Source organism: Scylla paramamosain, chromosome 21, assembly GCF_035594125.1.
Source record: "Scylla paramamosain isolate STU-SP2022 chromosome 21, ASM3559412v1, whole genome shotgun sequence".
Classification (NCBI taxonomy): Eukaryota; Metazoa; Arthropoda; class Malacostraca; order Decapoda; family Portunidae; genus Scylla; species Scylla paramamosain.
The window spans coordinates 17,348,166-17,373,350 of record NC_087171.1 but is presented as its reverse complement, the minus strand read 5'-3'; the positions used below and the strand labels follow the sequence as shown (position 1 = coordinate 17,373,350).

The 25,185-nt window shown below is 42.8% G+C and overlaps 2 protein-coding genes across 3 annotated transcripts in view; both read right to left on the bottom strand.

Moving 5' to 3' along the window:
• LOC135111129 (disks large 1 tumor suppressor protein-like) overlaps positions 1–2,293 on the bottom strand; it is a 196,947-nt gene extending 194,654 nt beyond the window's left edge. Inside the window, exon 1 of the mRNA XM_064024123.1 lies at positions 1,688–2,293. Within this exon, the coding sequence (XP_063880193.1) occupies positions 1,688–1,816 (129 nt within the window). The 5' untranslated portion in view covers positions 1,817–2,293. The remainder of the gene's footprint in view (positions 1–1,687) is intronic.
• Positions 2,294–16,763: 14,470 nt separating this feature from the next.
• LOC135111130 (uncharacterized) overlaps positions 16,764–25,185 on the bottom strand; it is a 49,911-nt gene continuing 41,489 nt past the window's right edge. For both annotated transcript variants that reach the window (XM_064024126.1, XM_064024127.1), the window contains 2 exons: positions 20,871–20,978; positions 16,764–17,229 (listed from right to left, as the gene is read on the bottom strand). In XM_064024126.1, coding sequence (XP_063880196.1) covers positions 17,113–17,229; positions 20,871–20,978 — 225 coding nt within the window. In that variant the 3' untranslated portion in view covers positions 16,764–17,112. The remainder of the gene's footprint in view (positions 17,230–20,870; positions 20,979–25,185) is intronic.

The window sequence follows — 25,185 nt, the reverse complement described above, 5'->3', positions numbered from 1 at the left end:
CTGCTCGATATCAACAATAGGTCAAAGACGATCAATGACCACGAGTAGTGGATTGTGGACGCAGCCAAGGGGAGGCGGCGGGGAGCAAGGCGAGACGGAATGGGGGTAGAATGAAAGAGAGGGGCAGGAGAGAAAGAGAGGACTAAGGAAGGATAGAAAGACAAGAGAATGGACAATAGGAATGGAAAGGGAGTGACAGGGAAGAACACAGAGGGAAGGAGAAGTGGTTATCTAAGACTGGCAGCAGGACGAGTGAGGATGAGAGGAGGACGAGTGAGGAGGGCGAGTGGAGACTAGAGACCACAAGTGTAGATGGGTGAAGGTCAGGAACATAAATCCCTCCCTCACAGTTCCTTGATACAGACAGACAATAAAGATGCTATCGATGATGGTGATGGTAGTGATGTGAAATGCTGATGACAATGAAAATCTTAATACTGTTAAGGAATATTGTTACTAATAAGAGGGAGAAAAAAAAAATCTATGAGAGGGAATACACAAGAAAAACAAACAAAAACACGATCAGCCAAGAATCACAAGTACGTAAACTTTCATTTATACTAATACGAATTATTACATTTTACATAAACTCTTATTTCTGTTTTGATGTGTCTGACTTTAACATTGATCCGTAATCGACACATAACTTTAAAAACCATCTATAAAGCTTCTCATAACTAGACATGAGCAGGAACCCCAGTGGCTTTCTTCGACCTCTTTATGACCCTGACGTTTAAGTACACTCTTAAACTTTACACATCGATTTAGAGGAGGCGCTTCTTCATCCATGTAGACTATCAAAATCCTGCTGCTGTGAAAGACTCGGGATAGATTGATACTCCTTCTCATGTGTCTGTCCAAGGCTACACGTGGAAGCCTGACACATGTTTTACTTCAGACTTCACGTGTCGACAATTTTAGTAGCCACTGTTTCCCTCTAACTCAAATTTTATTCACTATGCCATTACTCACTGAATCTCTTCATGATAACCGAGGCTGCACGAAAGTAATATTTGTCTTGGTGAGGGACACAGCTTATAGCATCAATAAATCTTTATCACGCTGCTTCAGACCAAGTAAATGACAGTCTGATGACGGATAACATTTCAAAATGTAACCATGGACCTTACCAAACTCTCCTTTAATTCATTAATCTAATCAAACCCTTCCTCATCTGAATGACAAACATGAATAGCTGGCAAAATATTACAAAACTATGGAAAATATCTAAATGTAAATGGGAGTCCTGAAATGTGTGCAAAAACTGCAAGTAACTGCAAGTCTGCTACAGGCTTTCGAGTAATGATTATTTACTTATTTATTTGTCTATTTACTTATTTATTTATTTCATAATTCTCGAAGAATATAAAGCGATTCCTATGAAATATCTTCTGAATATCTAACTGAAAAAATAATGATGGGACCTCCAGTCTTTTGCCTTACACGAGCAAGGGATGTTGCATTACAAGGCCAGCAACATTTGCATTCCTGGTGCCGGTAACTATTTACTCTATCCTCACGTCTACACGAGTTCTGACAACTGATGAAGTTACAAATTACATAAAAGCTGCGTTTTCAGTTTTTTATTTTTACTTTCCATAGGCTTGAATAATAACGAGGGTGTGAGTGTTACATTTACGGACAAGGACCAGGCTTAGTTGCATTGTCCATGCCGGCGCTCACCTACCTTCCGTGGAGGAGCCACCACCACGTCCCCGCCGCTTGCTTTATAACCGGTGAAGGAAGACATTGAGGAGGAAGCAGAGCATCCTCCCTCCCCGACACTGCCGGTGGTGCTGTTTCCTGTTGGAGGCATACTGGGAGTATTCCGAATACGAGATTGTGTCAACGAAAGAGTCGAACCTGACCACCTTCCGTCGATGACGGGGCGGACAGAGCGTGCACATCCTCCCTCACCCCTGGAGCATGGTGCGGCCTGCGGCTGTCCCGGGAGGCTCGCCCGCCGCCCTACACACCACCTTATCGATCCTCGCCTGCCAGGGCACTCATCAAAATTGGAAACCAAAATGATGTTATTATCTTGTCTCTATTACACCCTTATTTTCTTTTACTATACATCATATTTTTTGCAGTTTGTTTTTGATATTCCACATCGTTCTGGCAGTCGCGTAATTCTTCTCAAGATTCTAGTCTGGCATATGTGAAGTACTAATTATTTTCTTTCTCATGTTCCCGCCCAGGGAGGCTTCTGGTAGAGCTGGGAGAGGCACCCGCCGGGCTGCAGTGGCGACGCGGAGGCCACAACACGGTTAAGTAGAAATTCAGACTTACATCCATTTTCTGTATCAACAAAAAGAGCTTACGTCACTACCACTTGATGCACGTCTCAGTCACTCACCAGCCACGGCCACTCACACACGCCAACTCTTCATATCGGCGCTCCGTGACCCCTGAATGGAACCTGTTGAGCTGCTTCCTTGGCAAGAGGCTGGCACAATACACACTGAAAACCTAAAGCCTGTGGCTGTCGACACCCACTAGGTCATCTAGAGCAGAGAACCCCTGTCTAATCCCGGGAAGGTCCTTCCTCACTACAAAAGCTCTCATTTCCCCCCGTCCATCCCATCCTCCTCCCGGCCGTCCTTGCCCGCGGCTGATAGAAACTTTCCTTAACTCTCTTAACTTCCTCTCATCCACCTTTATGTTTCTCTCCTGCCATTCCAACACTTTTTTTCTTTTTCTGCATTCCGGCCTTTGTTTAACATTAACATTCTTCACTTAGTAGCCCTTATTTTTCAATCTTCGAACGATATACGCACTATCGTATGTTTTGAAGGTAAATGACAGAACTGCATGTATTTCACACACACACACACACACACACACACACACACAGCAGAAAGTTGTTCATTCTCTCACCCATTCCACCTCCACGCATTGATAATTCAGGTGAGCAGGAGCAAAGCAGCTTCAGAGGTGAGGTGTCGGCAAGGGTTAGCAGAAGGTACGACAAGTTGTCTAATGTCGTGATCTTTAGTTGCTTATTTCATCCAACAACGTCTGGACTGCTTGAGTACCTGCATACATCTATGGGTTTCCTTCAGTACGATAAGGAGGGCAGCGAGTCTTTTGAGAGTTAGAGGAGACAGAATGCGGAGGAAGGAAGACAAATACTGCTGAAAAGGCTGAGCGAAAGATGTTATGTTCGAAGAATAGATAAGAAAAATCAGTGGGTTCTTTTCTGTCTCCTTCCACCCCCCCCTCTCTCTCTCTCTCTCTCTCTCTCTCTCTCTCTCTCTCTCTCTCTCTCTCTCTCTCTCTCTCTCTCTCTCTCTCTTGAACCCAACATCTACTTTCAAATTACCAATAGTGAATCACAAACATCATTGAGTGCTGACAGAGGTAACGAAGACAAGACAAACACAGCGGTACGAACACTGATGAACGACACATGATAAAGAAATCCATCACCCACATTATAAACGAAGTCCTCACTGAAATGCATTATGCAACAATAGAACTCAAGGAAATAGAAACCCAATGACGCCGGTAACCAACAAACAAACACCAACCCTTCTTCCTTTCTGTCTCATCTTTTTTTTTTTTTCCTCCTGAGGTGAACCGGTGGGGAGGGGCAAAAAGAGGAGAAGAATGAAGAGGAGGTAGGGGACCAGAAGGTGGAACTATAATAGAAAATGGGATGGCAGTAGCTGAAAGGTATATAATATAGGGAGGGACAGAGGAGGAGGAGGAGGAGAAGGGGGAGGAGGGAGTGTCTGAGCTAAAGAATCCGATCCTCAAAAGAACTGGCTGGTGCTGCTTTAAAGGGCATATTTCAGGATACTCTCAAAAGATGCTTCGAGAGGGAAACCGAAGCTCCCGCCACCAGACGACCACGGTGGTGATGGTGGATATGAGTGACTGTGATCGTGATGGTGGTGGTGGTGGTGGTGGTTATGGGCCGTCTTCTGAAACACTTCCGCGCCACACCTCCACTATTTTCAAAAGGTTCTAGTTGAAATTGCACGGGTTTTTAGAGGTGTTTTTACGGTTCTAGTGACAGATTAACAAGATTTCTACATTATCAACAGGCAAAACACTCTTGAGAACCTGGTTAAGCATCTCTGTGACCTTGGAAAATAGTCATGGTGAGAGAGCGAAGCGTTTCCGAATAAGGGCCATGAGTGACTGTGGTGATGGTCATGATGGTGGTGGTGGTGGTGGTGACTGAGTGAGCAGGGTAGTAATGGAAGTGAAGGAGCGAGGGTGGTCGTGGCTTATGGTATTGGATGCGAGGGAAGGTGAATGCGATAATTGGGTAGCCTTTGTGAATAGGAGGATGATGAGTTAAGCCAGAAAAAGATGTGATGATTAGTACTTAACTCCACTAAAGGTAACGTAATGAGTTTTCCTTCACCTCTAACACGGATTCATTCTCATCCTCGCGTTGGCTTCTTGACCTTCTCCCTCCCCCCCTTTTTTTTTCAATCCTAAATTTAACTCTCCTTCCGACGGCTAATACTTTAACGTCCCTTCCTTTAATATTCGCGACTTAAATCTTTGCCTATCTGACACCACGACCCCCATCACTTCCATCAGCCAAAGCTTGCAACATTTACCATCATGACACAATCTCTTTCTCATTAACTAGCACTCTTTCGCTCCTCCCCCTTGTCAACAAACAGTCTTTCATTCCTATGGCACTCCCCTAATCTTTTCCTCTTCCTGTATCCTGCTGTTACGGACTAATGCAGGGTAGTGGGTGACGTGAGTGCCTCAGTCTTTGTGAGCAGAAAGAGTGTGGGTCGTTTCTTGTGTCCCGTGTCGGTTTGTGTTAGCAAGGCAGTGTTGATCGGTCTCGTCTTTCCCCTGACTTTCTTAGATGTTCTGTAAGTTTAAAATCAACACTACTTCGCAGGGAAAGGCTTGCATGTGTTTAAAAATACCGAGGTCACATCCCATCTTTTACCTCTTGTGCGTCCCTCATCAAGAAAAGCACTCACCCTTGTGAAGGATGCCTGCCTTCTTTCGTGCGAGAAAAATCTCCTTTGGTAATGGAAAAAGAAAATGTTAAAGGGAAAGGCAACTTCCAAGGCTCCTGCCGCTTTAGATATGACACTGATGAAAATATACACATACTGCAAAGGATATTCCATGATACTTAACTAATCATTCAACATATATGATAGAACTTTTAATTACATTATTCTTATTAATTTATAGTTTATATTTACCTAATTCTTTTAAGTGTTCAAGTTAACTGAAGCTGTATAAAACGGAGCATGTTTCATAAAACGACAAAAAAAATATTTTAGCTTTCATCAGCGCCGCCACCATCACCGCCGCCGCTGCCACCGAACCCTCTCAAAGCCGCCAACAACGCAACGTATAAGCCAATAGAAACCTCAACACTCAGAAAGCACAGCAACAATTACCAACATTTCCACCTCCGCCCCCACCGCCAACGCACCTTCCTTCCGCTGCTCCCTCTCCACCGCGGCGGAGCTTCGATTCGTCAGGCTCAGGCGACCATGAATTAGTTACGGTGACGGAAAGGTCGGTCGTGAGCTGGGCTACGATGAATGTGTGTGTGTGTGTGTGTGTGTGTGTGTGTGTGTGTGTGTGTGTGTGTGTGTGTGTGTGGTGTGTGTGTGTGTGTGTGTGTGTGTGTGTGTGTGTGTGTGTGTGTTCCAGTATTCCAGACTAAGAAATCCTCAAAACAGGCCACATCCCGTTTCCTGACAGCTGGATGAGCAGGTTTCAGTCGCATTATACACACAAATCGCCACACAAGTGATCAACAAAGTGAAATGTTAGTCTGCACAAGGATATCACAACACGTGCAAAAACGTGCTGGCAAACAGTGTCAAAAAGAGAGTCTCACAACTAGACATACAACCCGGGAAGGTCAGACAGTCTTCATTGGGAACAGGTGGAGAACAGACGCTGAGCCAGACAGGTGCTCCCTACCGCGCACAAGGCCTAGAAGCAGTGGAGTGGCACCGGGGAAAATGTAAACGCAACGAAGGATGACGCCGACTCCCTGAACTTCCACACAAGCTAGACAGTGGAGTCACCGGTTGTACAAAGCAACAGCGGCCGCCTCAAGTGGACCCAGAGAAGCCTGGCCTTGGGGATCCTGACAACATTAACCTCCACACCATCAAGTGCTGTGCCACCCAATTAGCTCTGCCCTCACCTCACTCCTCCAGTTTTGCCTCTGCACTAACAAGGGTCTTCATCCATGCAAGGGTGCTACACTCATTGAGCCTCACACACGAAAAAAAAAAAGCTAAGAGGAAAGAAAAAGGAAAGGAGGGAAAGAAAATATCCTACGATTAGAATCACGGTTGTTATTCCGCTTAGGTTGTGAAGTCCATAACTTTAAATAATTTGATCTGAAAACCAGCAGAAGGCGGTGGTCGAGTGGTTAGTATAGTGAAATGGTATGTAAATTTTCAAGGTCAACCAAATATTAGTTAATTTTCGTCAGCGTTGGAGTGGTCTTTAATTAAACTCCCACATCGCACGTAACTTATTTTCCTTACTTTATTTGGTATGACCTTGAGCAAGAATTTCCGCTGTGGGGGCACAACCAGTAACAAATTAGAACAGTATAGCAAAGGAACCATATCCTGGTGTACAAAACATACTTTTTAGCAAATTAGGAACACATTACACTTAAAGACGCCAGAAGAAGTTATGTTCCCTTTGTTTGCTACCTGCAGGGAGTGACGCCCTGCAGCAGGACACATGTACATATGGGCATCAGGAAAATCAACTGCCTTCTGCTTTTCAAAGATCCACACTGAAAATTGACACCGTTTTCTTTTCTCTCTCTCGATTCCTTTGAAATAGCGATGGTTTATGCTTTCCCGACTGAAAAATGTCTTGACCTGAGCATTACTGTTATATTGATAGGCGCCTTCAGGAAACTCTTCAGACAGATCTCAAAGGCACTCTCTCTTTCGACTGTACAAACGCATTTTCTCCGTTTTGCTCGAGGCTTCCCACACCTGTGGGAGCGAAGGTGGGCTCGGCGCAGACAAAACCCGCGGCCAGAGAGTTCCTTCTCCAAGGAAGCGTGATCGGGACGAGGTCAGATGGATCCTTTGCGGCACTTAGCGGCAGACATAGACAGCTCTTCCCGACACGACCAGCAAATACCAGGATATTCCAGAGGACAACTCACAAGCGTGCCCACACACATATGCAAGCCCATGCGCGAGCGCGCTCACACGTATGCTCGCACAAACACTCTTACACCGGGCACACCCACACATGCAAAAGAAGTATTTACCTTTAGATTCTACGGAGTCTGGTGTGTGTGTGTGTGTGTGTGTGTGTGTGTGTGTGTGTGTGTGTGTGTGTGTGTGTGTGTGTGTGTGTGTGTGTGTGAGTGTGTGTGTGTGAACTCAGCCCCTCTCGATCGCCACTCACATTCACAAGTTCTAACCTCGTCTACTCTTAACCACCCCCTCATCCAGTTATCTGCCTTGCCTTCACCGCCACAGCAAGCGCGGCACCACAGGGTACGTTGCTCCATTCCACTGTGGCTCCACGTGCCTTTCTGTACCGATAAACCTTTCACTAACCGGCTCCCCGTACTCAGCAGCGTTAATTGAGGGGGAAAAAAAAAAAGAAAAGAAAAAGCGGAAAAAAAACAAGAAAAAACAGCTGAGAGGGACTTCAGTTAGTACAGAGAGACGAGCTGAACTTAACCATTTTCTATACGGTCTACTAAGCTTATTGCACTATTAGCTTTCTAAAGAATGAAAAAAAAAATATATAGAGAGAAAGGTGATAAATAGAAAAAAAAGGCACACAGTGAACTCATGAAAAGATCAAGGTGCATGTGCGAACGATGGAAGAAGCATAATTAAGACTTGGCGTAATTATCAGGATGAGTACACGAGGAAGGAGGATGTTGGGAAAGTTAGCAAGAGTTCAAAGTTTGGGGGAGCGTTGATAGCCCGCAGGAGGAGGAGGAGGAGGAGGAGGAGGAGGAGGAGGAGGAGGAGGAGGAGGAGGAGGAGGAGGAGGAGGAGAAGGGGAATCAGCATCATTAATAAGTTACGAATCTCATTATTACCTTGAGCATCGCCATCGCCACCACCACTACCACAATCAACACCACCACCACGAACATTACCGCAACCCAACTCTCTCTCTCTCTCTCTCTCTCTCTCTCTCTCTGAACTCTCTCTCTCTTGAATTCTATCCTCCTCAGCTTCTAAATTCCCCGTGAATCTCGTTTTCTTCCAGATGGTATAGCTGTGTTATCTTCGTCTTGATCTCTTCATCTCTTCATGCCTACGTAAACAGTTCCCTAAACATTACCAGTTATCAATCACTCTTTCCTTTGATGAATTGCAGCCAAGTGTATTTCGGCCTTTTTACACTTAATTTCTAAGCAAGAATGGTGTTTTTATTTCCCTGGCTGACTTTGATCCCACTTGGTTCTAAAGGCATTTTCAAACTTCCCCAAATCGTATACTATTATTTAAAGCATAATTGTAGTTGATTAGTAAGTATTGGGGATTTTCAGCACCTTGATTATGAAGGAAAATAGCACCAAAATATAATCCTCTAATTACCAGCTACCAGTCACTCCTTCCTGAAATGAACTGTAATCAACTGTATTCTGGACACGCCTCTATACTTTGTAATCTAAACAGTGACTAGCATTTTTCTTTTGTTTTCTTTTTTTTTGTTTGTTTGTTTGTCCGATTCTCTTAATCTATCAGGGTTAAGACATCCCCGAACGCAAAACTTTTGATTTTGGCATTGGGAACTGTTACCTCGAGTGGACTGGGCAGCCGCCGAATGCCACAAGGAAGTACTTAAGCAAACTAAGGAGTAATTTAAATCAGCTTCGTTAATACGCAGCGGACCACAAGCATGGCTGGGAACGAATGGAATTGGCTCCCCTTGACATTCCACGGTCTGTTGCAGCTAATTAAAACGTTAGCAATTGTTTTCTTTATTAATCTCGTGTATAAGCTTAACTAAAAACACGGATTCCCCACAAATTATACGGAGTAATAACTGAATTCAGGATTTTTGCGTTAGCGTTGATAATGGCGAGTAGGAACAGTGTTTCTATAATGCAAGAAGGCCGCTGAAAAAAAAAAAAAAACAAGGCCCACTGAGAGAGCCAGTCTAAAGGGAGAGGTCGAAAGGATCATCCAAAATTGGAGGATAAGTGTCTTGAAACTTAGGTTGATAAAATACATGTGAAAATGGACCCCGTCGTCTAGTCTTCCTCATTCTCGAGGCAACAAGCGGCTAGGTATCCCCGCCACAGCAGGCTAATCATTTCCGGGAAGTTGGTTTCCTCCTTCTGGAACGTGATGAACAGAAGCTATGTAAATTAAGCTATTTTTTTCCTTTCATTTCCCTACAAGGTCACGCGTTGGACTGTTCAATGTCAGGCATGGAAGTCAATCTTACGTTACTCTGATTAAGGAGATAAATCAGGATGGAAATTCAAGGTGAAAACGCAAAATATACTATCTGCGTTAACTGAAATGCGTTAAAGACAGTTTTTTTTCTTCTCTCGCTGAATAATGACTAATGTTCAAGATGGACGCCTCGAGAAAAAAAAAAAAAAAAAAAAAAAAAAAACATCCTTCTCGCGACTGCCTCTCAGCGGTAATGGGACTTTCGCTTTGAGGACGACACGCGTCACCCAGGAGCCGGCGATGAGTGAGGGACGAGCATGGAGAGAGAGAGAGAGTGACGAATATTGACTGGAGGCGACACGACACACCGACACGACACACACCACGATGCGACATACAACATGACATGCCGCAATGCAACGCAACACACACACACACACACACACACACATTCCCGCTTCCAGATGAGCTGAAATGAGAGGTTTAGGTTTTAATTTATCTTCTTAATTTAATTTTCTACGAGTATTTTAATGAAGAGCACTTAGTAGAAGAAGCATGTCAAGGAAAATAAAGGAAAAGAAGGGAAAGGAAAGGAGCAGAGCCTGAGTTTATCTGATGAACAGAGATGCACATACCGAAAGATAGATATGAGGAAGAACACAAACAAAAATATAGAAGAGGTGAATAAAAGACGAAAACAAGCCATTGATATAAAATAAGAGCAGCATTATCTAATTTGGAAACAAATATGGAGAAGTGCTAATTATGAAAATAATACTAAACTGATCGAATGGATTTGGAGAGAGAGAGAGAGAGAGAGAGAGAGAGAGAGAGAGAGAGAGAGAGAGAGAGAGAGAGAGAGAGAGAGAGAGAGAGAGAGAGAGAGAGAGAGAGAGAGAGAGAGAGAGAGAGAGAGAGAGAGAGAGAGAGAGAGAGAGAGAGAGAGAGAGACGATAAAAACTGTCAGAGGTAAAGGAGGAGTTATCATCTTGTTACCTACATGAAAAAAAAACTTCATAAGTAAAAAAAAAACATCATTATCAAGGCAATGGAAAAGGAACAGAGAAAGTAATATGGACGTAATTATCATCTATGCCTTGGTTCTTGAAAATCTCTCTCTCTCTCTCTCTCTCTCTCTCTCTCTCTCTCTCTCTCTCTCTCTGTCTGTCTGTCTGTGTGTGTGTGTGTGTGTGTGTGTGTGTGTGTGTGTGTGTGTGTGTGTGTGTGTGTGTGTGTGTGTGTGTGTGTGTGTGTGTGTGTGTGTGTGTGTGTGTGTGTGTGTGTGTGGAGCAGGTGACATATAGCAGTTTGGCGGGAAGGCAGAATGCAAGAATGTGTCAAGAGCTGTGTCTCGTGAGAGGTTCTTTTACAAGGATACAAAGGATGACTCACTCACTCTCCCTCTCTCCCTCCCTCCCCTCCCTACCTACAGACTCCCCTCGTTCCCCTCACCAATGCACGACTATTTATTGCTTCGTCCCCTAGAGGCACGAATGCTACAAGTCTCCTGCACGCACACACACACACACACACACACACACACACACACACACACACACACAATACGAGTTTTTCTATTCCTTTGAGGAAATTTAGGAATTCTGATTAAAATATCCTAGAAGTATCCGGATTCGTAGAGAAAAAATGAGATATTGATGATGATGAAAGTGAAGAAGAAGAAGAAGAAGAAGAAGAAGAAGAAGAAAAAGAAGAAGAAGAAGAAGACTACAGTAAAGCACTAATGTCGCTGCTATCGCCTTTAGCACCACCACCACCACCACCTTCACCATCACCACCACCACCGCAGCACCACCAGGCAATGGCGGTAACTGCTTCGCCGGCGCGTTATAATTAACTCATTCATCCATGTTATTACCTGTTGCCATTTTGAAAGCTGCGCTCGCCATCACGCGATCATCCTTCACTCAAGTGTCATCCTTTTCAAGAGCCTTCTACGAGTAAATTCGCTAAAATGAACGGACTGTCATGTTTTTTTCTTGATTTTTTTTTCTATATTTGCAAAGATTTTCTAACTACACACTTTGTATTTGTGAAATTATCTGAAGAACAAAATCTCATGAAAACCCTTTCATATAATTTTTCAATAAATGGTCGCTTTTTCACTGATAACACGACACCGTTTATCTGAAATGCTACGTTAAACTGAAGTAAATGTTTAGCACAAAAAATTGCAGTTTCAAATTGCGTAAATTGAGCTGGCAATGGATTCATGATATATCAAAACATTTCGTTTTCCAGCACAGCGTTGACGACGAGCGTTTGAATTTACTGATAAATGGTCTTTTCTTTTATCGAGAGAGACACGTCAGGATGAATGCGCCGATATTTGAACATCCCAAAGTGTATATTTTAGGTGTTTCATTCCCGTGTGTATTACCCTATTGTGCGCCAACACGATACAGGCGAGATGAAGGCAATGTTTCGAATCAAAATTAGCAACAAATTGCACATTGAATCTTCAAACATTTGGCATTAAAGCCCACGTCCAGTTGTGCGTTGGAAAGCTGAGCCTATCTAGAATATTTTCTCTGTTGCAGCTTGTTCTTGACAAATACCAAAATGTAAGGTTCAATGTTTCATCTCTCATACACTAAGTTTATAAATTAGTCTGCAATGTGCGCGATCTTTTGAGTTGTATCCCAGAAACGCCACCTCTATAGAGAGGCTTCGCCATCTTAGTATGAAATCCTCTCGTATTTTTTTCAAATCTATAGACAGCTGGCTGAGGATTCCGAAGCTTAGAAAAAAAATGCATTACTATAAACGCGAGCACAGACACACATATATAAGTATTCGCGCGCACGCATGCATTCCTTAGTAAACACACACACACACACACAACCATGAGTTGCATGATGATTAAAAATTCCAGCTCCATTCCCCTCCATATAGGGAGCGAGGCATTTCCTGACCACAAAAGTTAATTTACTTCCAAGAGTTCTCTGAGTACTCCTCTCATCATGGCTGAGAAGAACACTGAGTTCTATGGCTTAACTTTGAAGGGGTGATAAAATTGAGATATTAATGATAACAAGCTTTGATGAGACGAAAACATTAAGCTTGAGAGTGCTCAGTAGGTCTCTATACAGCGGAATTCAGGGAAGAGAAACGTAAACACAAGGGTATATCAGAGGTGTTTGAGCGAGAGAGAGAGAGAGAGAGAGAGAGAGAGAGAGAGAGAGAGAGAGAGAGAGAGAGAGAGAGAGAGAGAGAGAGAGAGAGAGAGAGAGAGAGAGAGAGAGAGAGAGAGAGAGAGAGACCGTAGGAGACAGAAAGGGAAGAGACATGGCGTAAAGGGTAAAAGGTCATATGAAGTCAGTTAAAAGACAAAATTTTTTTTTGTCTAAAAAGTTCCTTGAAGCTAATGATGAAAATAATCCATCAGTGCACGTAGTTTTCATATTTGCATTCTCGACACTTCAATCCAGCGCTTCCTGCTAAATAAATTTTATACTTTAATTTTTTCTCTCGTAATGCATCTGACATTATTTGAAGCTTTTTGAATAGAAATTTTGATTACGACTTACTTTCCTCAATTTACCCCCTTATTTTTAATTTACTGCCTCCTGCCAACACGACTTGCCTCTCCTGCCCCTGTCTCCGGGCAACCTTGCCGCCTCCCGTTCGTCTCGACAAAAACACTACCTACAGATTTATTGATGACCTATAGCGCGCACACACACGCACGCGCGCGCGCACAGACACGCACGCACGCACGCACGCACGCACACACACACACACACACACACACACACACACACACACACACACACACACACACACACACACACACACAAAAAATAAAATGAAAAAATGAAATATATATATATATATATATATATATATATATATATATATATATATATATATATATATATATATATATATATATATATATATATATATATATATATTCTTACTTAAAATAATGGAGTAAGTGAATTACTACTATATAAATAAGAAAAGTAATCCGTAAATAAGATATTACCGAGTATCTGTCATTTACTTATGAGACGCATACATTTGTGATGAAAAACGGGCAATGAACGTGAATGTTTGACAAAATAACAAAACTCAACCTCTTCCACTTAGAACCAGAGCCACATCCATGCCTGCCGAGGCGAGAGAGAGAGAGAGAGAGAGAGAGAGAGAGAGAGAGAGAGAGAGAGAGAGAGAGAACTGTCCAGAATTTTTACGTAAACAAGGAGTAAAGTAATCATTACTGAAATATTTAACGCCATCCGGCTTGTGACACCAACCACGGCTGCCGGCAGGTGTGTGTGTGTGTGTGTGCACGAGAGAGAGAGAGAGAGAGAGAGAGAGAGAGAGAGAGAGAGAGAGAGAGAGAGAGAGAGAGAGAGAGAGAGAGAGAGAGAGAGAGAGAGAGAGAGAGAGAGAGAGAGAGAGAGAGAGAGAGAGAGAGAGAGAGAGAGAGAGAGAGAGAGAGAGAGAGACTTGTCCCGCTTGCCTACATATGCAAATGAGAAAATAAAGAAATGAATGAGTAATGAAAGAGAGAAAACGTGAAGATAGATACACACGCAAACACACACACACACACACACACACACACACACACACACACACACACACACACACACACACTAGTCTTTCAGCGTCGAGAGCTATTATCATTTCTCCGATTTTTACGATCAGTGTTCTGAGTTAAAAATAAATCTAAAGACAAATATTTATAGTCGTGTTCGTAGAGTTGCCGCTTTAATGTACAGCGTGTGTGACTGGCCTGCATGGCATTAGTAATCTTTATTTGCTGTACACACGCGAGGGACCAACAGCCAAGCCCTGGACAGTTCTGGCGACTGAGCTAAAAGGTGGAGGAGGGATGGACAAGCTCTGAGAGTGCCAGTGAAAAAGGTCAACTAATTTTTCTTGGTCAGTGTACGCGGCAAGCAGCTCACTCAAGGTTTCACAAGCCTACTTTCATCCCAGCACGTGTTCCCATCCTTCGGGGACGAGTCAGCACACACATGCCTAAGGTTTATTTCTGTATAAAGTTGGTTGTATAATGACGATGATTACGAAAAGTTGCGGATATGATATGTAACAGGCAATAAGTTTCAATAGTGAGCACGATGCCCCCTGAGGAGAGAAGCACACCTTGAAAGTGGACCAAACGCCTCACATTTCGATTTTTTACGAGCCAATCTTGATGGTTTCTTCGTATCTCCTGACGCAGCGCCGCATTCTCGGGCACGCCTCCACGCAGTTCAATCATAGATATCAACGCATCACGAGGCATAAGTAAAAATTTCAAGTTTTACCCCGGCTGCAAGCACTGGGGCACCATCGCAGTCTTCGCTGTCTGTATACCATAGCTACCAGTGTCTGCATATATAAAACACCATGAACTATAACAGGTGCCAAAGCCAGGGATATTCAACGGCATCACTAATACAGGTTGTTGCATTGAAGAGCGCGCGACAGAGAGACGAGAAGTTTGGGGACACACACCCTTCCGCCACCAAGGTTGAGGGTAAACTGAGGGCCACTGAGCGGTCTCCTCAACGTAAAACCTCTCCTGCTAACTCTCCCCGCTCCCGCCACATACGATTATTGCTCTCCTCCTTCTCCTCCTCCTTCTTACCATTCTCTTCTACATGTTACTCGTCTTTTTATTTAATTATTTTTTTCTCATCTATCGCCTTCAGTCATACAGACACTCATACCCTGTGCTCCTCGCCACTATCTTCAGTCTCTCACGGAAGAATATATGAAGATTATGATTATATTGACATCCGCCATCGTACACTGTTGTAATTATAATCTCGGGGCCCTGCGGCTAAACAAGGCACTCCTGAAGACTGGTAAGAACGACACTGCTACCAAAAATAACATTAATTACGCGTTTTTTTTTAAGAAGCTGGTATGATCGACGGGAAAGTGAGAAAACTTAAATATTTACGTAACGTGTGTGTGTGTGTGTGTGTGTGTGATTGTGTGTGTGTGTGTGTGTGTGTGTGTGTGTGTGTGTGTGTGTGTGTGTGTGTGTGTGTGTGTGTGTGTGTGTGTGTGTGTGTGTGTGTTTTCTATGCATGGGGTTCGCTCTAGTTATCGCTTACAATCCTCGCCGTATCCTGAATATTCACCAGGTGCACATGAAATGATTACCTTCGCGACGAGGCATAACACGACTTTAAACAGGCAAACTTTACTCATTACCTAAACATACGCGTGGCCTTTTCGTTGAGCGAGGCTTTACCTAACATTACCATAAAGTATTTGAGTGCTCATAGGATTACATGGAATTCACAATACACGCGGCGAGGCGAAGGATAATAACAGAACGCAAATCCAGGAGCTCTCGGAATTACGCAGTTTATTGGAACGGGAAGCTATGTATTTGTGCATTTATCTACGAATGTTCAGCAGTAGAGTGTTCGGTAATTAGCGTAATTTATACAGGTGCGATACATCTCATTATGACCTGGTCCGTAAATACTTTTCTATATATCTATTTATTTTCTTTTATGGCTGAGTCTCTTATATCACAGGCGCGAGAAATGTTCATATTCAAGGGATGACTTGACACAATTCACGTCATTTAGTTGGTGCAAATAACTGAGGTACTTTTTTGAAGCTAATGACCAATTCAGGCGTCATATGGTACGCTGGGACAAGACATACTACATCCAACCCGCGAAGGAAACGGAGATAATGATGATAAATAAAGATGATATACCTTACGCTGGGGGAAAAAAAGAGAAGAGAAAATGGGATTATCAGTGAAGAATCGTACCCATCCAACACACACACACACACACACACACACACACACACAGACACACACACACACACAAGATCATCATTTATATTCCCACTACAAACCACACGTATTCCATAATAACAAAGATAAATCACCTTCTCCTAAAAAAAGAAATCTACCAATCAACACAGAATCACAGTCACCCTTTATCAATCATAACGCACATTGATCGACCAAGACCAATATCACCCATCCCAGACCACCACACACCACCATTCCACGCCAGCAAACTAACAGTGATCAACTTCGACCAATAACTGGCACGACGCAACGCTCAGACACAAATAGCTGACTGATTCTTAGTAAAACATTGACGGAGAAAAACAAATCGGGATGTACAAGGAAAAGGATGAATGAGAGGAGGAGATACAATATAGCCTTGTTAAGAAGTTATAACTAGGAGACGGGCCAGTTATAGTATACCAGGAATTACTGATGGAAGACGATGCGGCCGGGAGTTCCTGCTACATTCAGTTTTGTACATTATAAAAAATGATCTATATTTACTTATATCATACACGTATTTAATTTAACTTCAGGCAGTGCTTAAAAGAAAACGCTTCATCCTCTAATGTTTATTCTTGTTGGGTTTTAATTACATTTTGACTATTAACAAAAATTCTTACACTTCTGGAATCACTTTGCTTGCACTGCGCAGGAAGACGACAACAAATACACACCCAATTGCTAATATCCTTAGCAACTTTCAGGCACCAGAATTGCGCTACATATTCACAACGTCGCTTCAGTGGACTAAGTAATGTTGCATGCAATGTTATTGTAATGTTATTGCTCTTAGAGTGAAAGTTTGCTTCAGTAAATTACCACTTTAGTATTAGCTTTAATGCCTCTCTTTCGTTTCACCGTCGAGGAAATTTCAGAATATTATGCAATGAGTGTGTCAGCATGTCAGCCTCACTTTCGTCTCTCCTTAGCTCACGATCACACAGTCGCAGTTGTCAAGTTTCCGTATTCAATGCAACGCAGTGGCCTCTCGCTGTTATGAAACTCTCCCTTATCTGTCTCTTTCTCTAAACAATACACAATTTTATGAAGCACCTGGAAAAAGAAAAAAAAAAAAACTAATACATCATCGAGAACGAGATTACACAGTTTCCCATTCCAACGTAATAATCAGCTAAATTAGAAATGTAATTACTCGCTTCACTCATCAAGGCCATTTGTAATATGAATTGCCATTTATAATACTATTAGTGGTCAGCAGGGGAGGCAGCAGAAGCACCTAGCCAATTGGACATCGCTAGCGGGCGTCCCTCCCTCCCTCCTCTCTGTTTTCTGAAAGGCATCAGGCTGGCAAGGCAGGAATGTGGCAACTTTGTAGAGACTTCATGATTTTAAACTTTTCCTATTAGAGAGAGAGAGAGAGAGAGAGAGAGAGAGAGAGAGAGAGAGAGAGAGAGAGAGAGAGAGAGAGAGAGAGAGAGAGAGAGAGAGAGAGAGAGAGAGAGAGAGAGATGGGGTGGGGGGAAGATGGTGAAATGCTTGGAGTTATTTTTGGAGGGAAGAAAACAAGTGCCAACTGGAAAACTGTCATTTGGACCTTCGGAAACCTGACGAGATGACGTGATGCGGAGGACGACGTGCCATCAAGATACTTGCTCCCGCCCTCTGCCTGTCTGTATGTCTGTATCTGTCCGTCTGTCTGTCGCACGCACACACACATATACACACACTTCCAGGTTTCTAGAGGCAGTGTTTTTATCATACGTCTGAATCTACTGCCTAAATACTTATGTTTGTAGGTACACACTCTGTAAATATGCCTGTGTTTATGTAGGTAAATAGGTAAGAAGGAAGGCATGTGTGCTGATTAACGAGGAGGCAAGCAAGCGTTAAGTTAGGGCTCAGTGGACTAATAACCTTATCACGTGGGGACAAAACTCTACGGTCGCCGGGATGACGCAATGACTTAGTTACATTGGCCTTCTTTCGCGTACACCCCCATAGCATTTCTCAGGGCACATGTACTTGCACTGACCAGCACACTGATTTTATTCTCCCGCTCGGACATGGGCATGATTGGTTTGGATGTATTTACGTATGGTGCAGTCACCACCAATAATTCATTATCGAAAGGGATGGAAAACCGTGCACGATTTGTTTAGTCAAAATGATGTTTTCACACAATTTATGAGCATGGGGCACATGTTCTGAATGATACTAATGGCTGTATATAACACTGATTATCTTGTGGACATTGAACTGCATTGTAAAATATTCCTTTTTTTTTTTGTCATATATGTAAGAAGATAGTACACAGATACTCGTAGTCTTACCAAATGCCCACAGCATCTTCCTTCCCCAATGTTTGATTAATCTCTCACTATATTAGCGCATCATAGTAACAGATAAAACAGAATAGAATAAAATAAGCAAATAACAGGCCTCGCACGCATAATAGTAGCCAACTTTTTTTTATGAGACACGAAATACAACACACACATGAGGGCCATACAACTATTATGACATGAGTATTTCACTGACACAAAAGTTATAATTATCATACTGTTATTACCTGCAAAGTTAGAACGTTAGAGATCATAACGTATTCCATAATTAACTAGTAATGGTGGTTGACTATTTACAGGATCATATTTCAGTTGTAAAATATTCTCTCTCTCTCTCTCTCTCTCTCTCTCTCTCTCTCTCTCTCTCTCTCTCTCTCTCTCTCTCTCTCATTCACAAAAAAATGTTGAATGAAGAACGATCAGAATGAAATGAGATAATGCAATATACGCATAAAATGACGCTCATTTGCAAATATGAAATGAAAACGAGAGAGAGAGAGAGAGAGAGAGAGAGAGAGAGAGAGAGAGAGAGAGAGAGAGAGAGAGAGAGAGAGAGAGAGAGAGAGAGAGAGAGAGAGAGAGCGTCTGTCTGTGTGTGTGTGTGTGTGTGTGTGTGTGTGTGTGTGTGTGTGTGTGTGTGTGTGTGTGTGTGTGTGTGTGTGTGTGTGTGTGTGTGTGTGTGTGTGTTTTAAAGCTGAAAGTCGACCTTGAATAACTGTCGCATCCACATTTATCTGACGCCTGGAAATTCTTTTAACACGGAGTGACAAAAATAACCTGAGCAATCACAGCATCAAATCAACGCTTTCCTGATGAAACGCGAACAACAAAAAAAAAAAAAATGAAATGAAATCGATGTCTGAAGCACTATTTTATAAGGCTATTATTTAAGTTTATTGTTGTTCATGTTTGTTACGTCGATAAAGGACCATTTTCTTATTTTTCCATACAAACTGCGAAATCGCTGCATAATTCTGCCGGTAAATGTCAGTTTGGCTAAGTGTACCTCTTACCGATGCGTTCTCTTTGTTAGCATCCGTTTTCTCTCTATCCGGGGGACAGAAAATGGTTACTTCTTGCTGCTGCTGCTCTTTTTTCACGGTAACTCTCCTAAATATTTTGTGTACCGAGCTAAGAATATGTCGCGCCTGATTGTTCTTGATAGAGATTTTTTTTTTCTGACACACATAACTCCTTCCAGTGATATATTCCGATGTGTGTGTGTGTGTGTGTGTGTGTGTGTGTGTGTGTGTGTGTGTGTGTGTGTGTGTGTGTGTGTTCTATGGTGCTGTTTTTGGCGTCTCCCGGAAAAAAAAAAAAAAATGAAGAAAATAAAACTATCAGGATGGGAAGGAATTCAAGTTTGCCCGTAAGTGTGTGTTGGACATTGATTATTTACGGGTTGAATCAGAGAGAGAGAGAGAGAGAGAGAGAGAGAGAGAGAGAGAGAGAGAGAGAGAGAGAGAGAGAGAGAGAGAGAGAGAGAGAGAGTCCCTTTGATGATAAAACTACGGCAACGAGTGTTGGGGGAAGCATTCCTTGGGGGAAAGGGTCGTAACTCAGCGTGGGGAGTGTAAAGTCACGTCTCGCCCCGCATGAGTGGAGCCTCTGCTGCCTGTACACCTTAATGGCAGCGCCAGGTGTTAAGAGGAACTAGGCAGCCATACACCAGATGGAGTCAACGTACAGAAATCACAAGGACGGAGAATTAAAGCATTGATAAACAATCGATTCATGTATTTTTTTTCTGATACTAGTTGAAAATATAAATTAAAAGAAGTGATAGATGAAGAATTATTAAATATTCGAGTCTAAAGCTCTGTATCGACGGTGCTTGGTAATAAAAAAACGTCGAAAACAGGAAGTGACAAGAGGAAAGAATAATAATCACGAGTCTAAAAGGAGAATGTCTTTATCGGAGGTCACTGTCTTGTGGAAGGTGGATGATACGAAGCAACAATAAAGAACTCATCATTTTTCGAGTCTATGTGGTCTGCCTCGATATCTTGAGAGTGGTGCCAGGAGCTAAGAAGAACGAGGCAGCCATGCAGCAAGTGAATGGGTATAGAAATTGTAGGAAGCGACGGCCAGAAGATTCATAAATACTCCAGTCAATTTAGGGTGTCCTACAACAGTGGCCTGAGTCTTACAGAAACTGAAAGATATGTAAATGAAATGCAGAATAAGTAGATTAAATATTCGAGGCCGTGTAGAAAACTGTGCATCAGAAATTAATGTCTTATACTAGCTACTAAATAATAATAGAAAGCAGGTATAGATACTGTAAGAAACGCAAGAAAAACAACGACAACAACAATAATAATAACAATAATAATAACGATAATAAATTAGTGTATGTAGTGACTCCTGCAGCAGTGGTCGTTGTCTTACCTTTGCTACGTCGTGGTTATGAGCGGAGCGAGGGACGCCATCCAGGACGGATATGTCCTTCATCTGCGAGGCGCTGACGGGAGGCACGGCTTCACTGTATCGGGATTTCTGCAAGAGAGGAAAGAAATGATGGGTTAGTTGTGAAGGTAACTTTTAACACTGCCTTGATCTGAAGCATAAACATACATGCATACACACACACACACACACACACACACACACACACACACACACACTAAATAACTTAATTACATCCTATTTTCTTAACACCACCTACGCGAAACACATCAGCGACTTAAGAAAAAAAGTATAAAACAGTAATCACACAACAACCGGAGACGAAAATATAATCCAATTTGAGTACATTAAATAGCTAAGGGGGTGGTTGGGGTTCATGGGAGGGAGAGGAAATGAGCCAAGGCGAGGAAGCTGTGCAAGGGCGTGGCGGGCATATTGCTCGGTACACTTGGTATCAAAGCCACCCTACTTGCTGAATATAACACCAGCCCTGCACCCTCCGCCTCTGTGATCTTAATAAGGTTTAGTCTTCCTCGCCAGCCAAAGAGAGAAGGCGTGGTGTACTCAGGCGGAAGAGTCAGTGATGGTTAAGAATGTACAGTTGTTTATTAAAGTTCCAAACTAAGAAAATGCAAGACATTAAAAGGCAGAAAATTGAAAGACTGTCTCTCCTGTTAATATCTGAAGGAGCGGTGTATTTGTTGTGACGTTTGGGTGTGATCGTGATGAAGTCTCTCTCTCTCTCTCTCTCTCTCTCTCTCTCTCTCTCTCTCTCTCTCTCTCTCTCTCACTGCCATTACTGTCACAAAATTGAAGGTCAGCATTACTTTAGATCTAAAACCATGTGCATTTTTCCCTTTTCAAGTGACAAACTTATTGAACCGCCATTATTTTTCGAGATAGCATCGTGTGTGTGTGTGTGTGTGTGTGTGTGTGTGTGTGTGTGTGTGTGTGTGTGTGTGTGTGCATGCGTCGGGGTGTCATTGCCTCCGGAGTGGCGGCTCAGATTTACGAGGCAGGAGGATCAGAGTGACAGGTAATGGAGAGTTTGATCGGTCGCTAATTCACCTGTGTACCTTCCCTTCACCAAACACACACACACACACACACACACACACACACAAGCTTCACCACAGTTTTGATGCCTCACCTCTATAAATAATCGTACACTCTAAACTTAACTTGCCATAAACGCATACACTGGTTGGAAAGAAAAAAAAGAAAAAAAAAGGAAAATATCCATCTTTGTAAGCCCGTAAGTATCATTATGCCTTGTACAATAACTACAGCAAGTAAAAACAGCTCAAACATTTCTACAAAGACGTATAGTTTAACATGATTGGGAGTGCGGCAGAGGACCAGCCATTAATAGTAAACGCGACGTAGTGCAAACGGAAAACAGTACAGGGAATGACCGAACGAGGCTTAATATACGTAGAAAGAGGTATGTACTCGTACTAGATCAGGGTGGTCTAGCTTCTTTGACATCTTGGGCCACTGCAGCACTAAACGGTTACAGGGAGAGCCACTATATATATATATATATATATATATATATATATATATATATATATATATATATATATATATATATATATATATATATATATATATATATATATATATATATATATAATCCTAGTAATCCTACTTCCTATTACTATTTCATATACAGGCACAGAAACTTCGTCTGTGTTTTTCGTGTACAAGATAAATTTATAACTCAAGCGGTTGCGGGCCACAGACAATCAACTGGCGGACTACTTGTGGCCCGGGGGCCCGTAGTTGGACCACCCTGTATTAGATATTGATGTCTGAAGCAGAAAGGTATAGCGGCAAAGGATGGGTCTTGGAAAGCACAGTTAATGGAAGTCATGAGCAAAAAATATTATTGTAACAGGTGGAAGGTTGTTGACATTTCACAAACGTCTCGCCTTGCAAAATAAGCAAGTTATGGGATCAAGAAGCAAGGCAGCGGACGCGTCGACAGGTGGGGCTCAGGCTGAGGTGCGGCACACGGTTCTCTTCCTTTAATGCTGCACGTACAGGTATGTTACAGTCACACAGATGTAGAGTAGAGTGTTAACACTACTAGATCACCTGTACTTAGCGAATGGACAACAGTTAACGTCGCCACAACCAGAAGCAATACTACCACCATCACCACTACCGCTACCATTACTGCTACTACTGATCCTGCTGCAGCTCACAGGAGCTTAAGTGATCCCCGCTGTACGACCAGCAAGTCAATGTCTTCCTCCCCCTCCTCAAGAGGTGTTTTACTGGATTTTGATGGTTTTCAACCAAGTGTTTTACTTTGACGGTTCTGGAGGTGGGATTGTTTTCCAAAACGTAACAGAAAATAAAGGAATACTGTAAGTACTGAGCGTCTATGCTTTTCTCTACAACAACAACAACAACAACAACAACAACAACAACAACAACAACAACAACAACAACAACATAATAATAATAATAATAATAATAATTATTATTATTATCATCATTACTAATATTATTATTATTATTATTATTATTATTATTATTATTATTATTATTATTAACCTTCATCATAACCTTATTACGTTTATAACATTTTCATTATGAACAAAGCACCACACGAGCGTGCTTTGCATTGCACCACACGTGTGTCCCAGGACGAGAACGTGTGCCACACACCACGCCGCTGTCTGTGTCACGCAGGTCACTGACTCCTGTGAGTGTCTCCTCTCAAAGACGCTGCTCACGTGTGCTCGTGCCACAATACCACTTATTAATATCTGGCGAAGCTGTTGCCAGGTGTCATCCCCCTGGCTGGTGGGGGTGGGGAGGGAGAGGCCAGGTGGCTTATGTTTTAAGGACGAATGGCAGCAATGACAGACGTCCCGTCTGCCCCACTCCACATAACTCCCCACCACAGGCGCGCACCCACACTCTTATTCCTCACCAACCAACCAACCAACACACACACACACACACACACACACACACACACACACACACACACACACAAATAATATGGAAAACTGTACTTTTACTTTCACTGCATCATTTAATACACAAGTATTCTATTGGGTATGATGCACCGCAATAGATTTTTTAAAATTCTTTTTTACTCGTGAGCAGCGTCACTCGGTATTTCGACTTCGACCTCTTCTCCAAGTGTTGTCAGATTACATTGTCAACATATAAAGCAGAAAAGCGGAGAGCTTTACTCACGTGTTTACTGGGCAGACAGCCACAGAGATCACAGGGGTGGAACCTTCCTGCCTCTGATCCCCGCCCAGCCTCCTTCCCCTCTTCCTCATCGGCGCCGTAACCATCCCGCTCCTCAGCCAGGGCCGCGGAAGCTGCAGCAGCAGCAGAGGGAAGGATGGGTCTCTTTCTTCGCCGCCTTACTCTCGAAGGCACGGCATACATATAGTTGCTAAAGCGACGCCGGGAGTGTCGTACAATGCTGACCCAGTCAATCATGGCGGCGGCGGAAGTGGCTTGGATGGTAAAGTCGGAGAGTTTAGTGTCTAGATACCGGTACGAGAGATGAAGATGCTAGTCCTCTTTCACACAGTCGTTTGCGCCTGTTGCATATGTTTGCTTCACCTCTGACTAAACTGCTGTTGTAGACGTGACGGACTAGCTTGTGTTTTCTCTTACTTAGTAGCTACCATTTACAAATATCAGTAAATCTTAAAAATCTTGGTCGTTGAAGTTTTCAGTTTTTTATTTATTTATTTTTTTTCCAACAGAGGCGCGTGACCAGCACCTGTTGCCCTGCCCGCTGGGTCACAACTCCCTCACCTTCCTTACACTTGTTCCTCAGAAGTTCAAAGCTAAAACCATAAGACAATTTTCAGCACACATTAAAATTTTCTTTCACACGTATGGATGATTTATAAAACAGATTTCAGACACAAACACACAAACATGCATCTATTTGGCTGCAGAGACAAATTTACGTGTTCCCATCGAGTCATTTAAGAAGGTTGTTTATTTGACGTGACAGTCACTTACTTTCAATCTAACAGGGATTTCCACACGACGAGTATTTGCACATGCCCCTGCGTCACAATAAACATTCATGAGTTACAGAGCAAGTTCTCGTGGCGATTACGAGTCCCATAAGGGATGCTGTATATGGTGCTGGCGCGTCCCCCGCTGCTGAGAGCTGAATACAGTGCTGGTCTTATCTTACACCTTGAGTTCGGTGGACGACAGGTGAGGTCAACAACGGAGGGAAAATGTGCCACTCAAACACACAAACTTATTTATGTTCGGGGCAGATGGAGCCAGAAGGGAA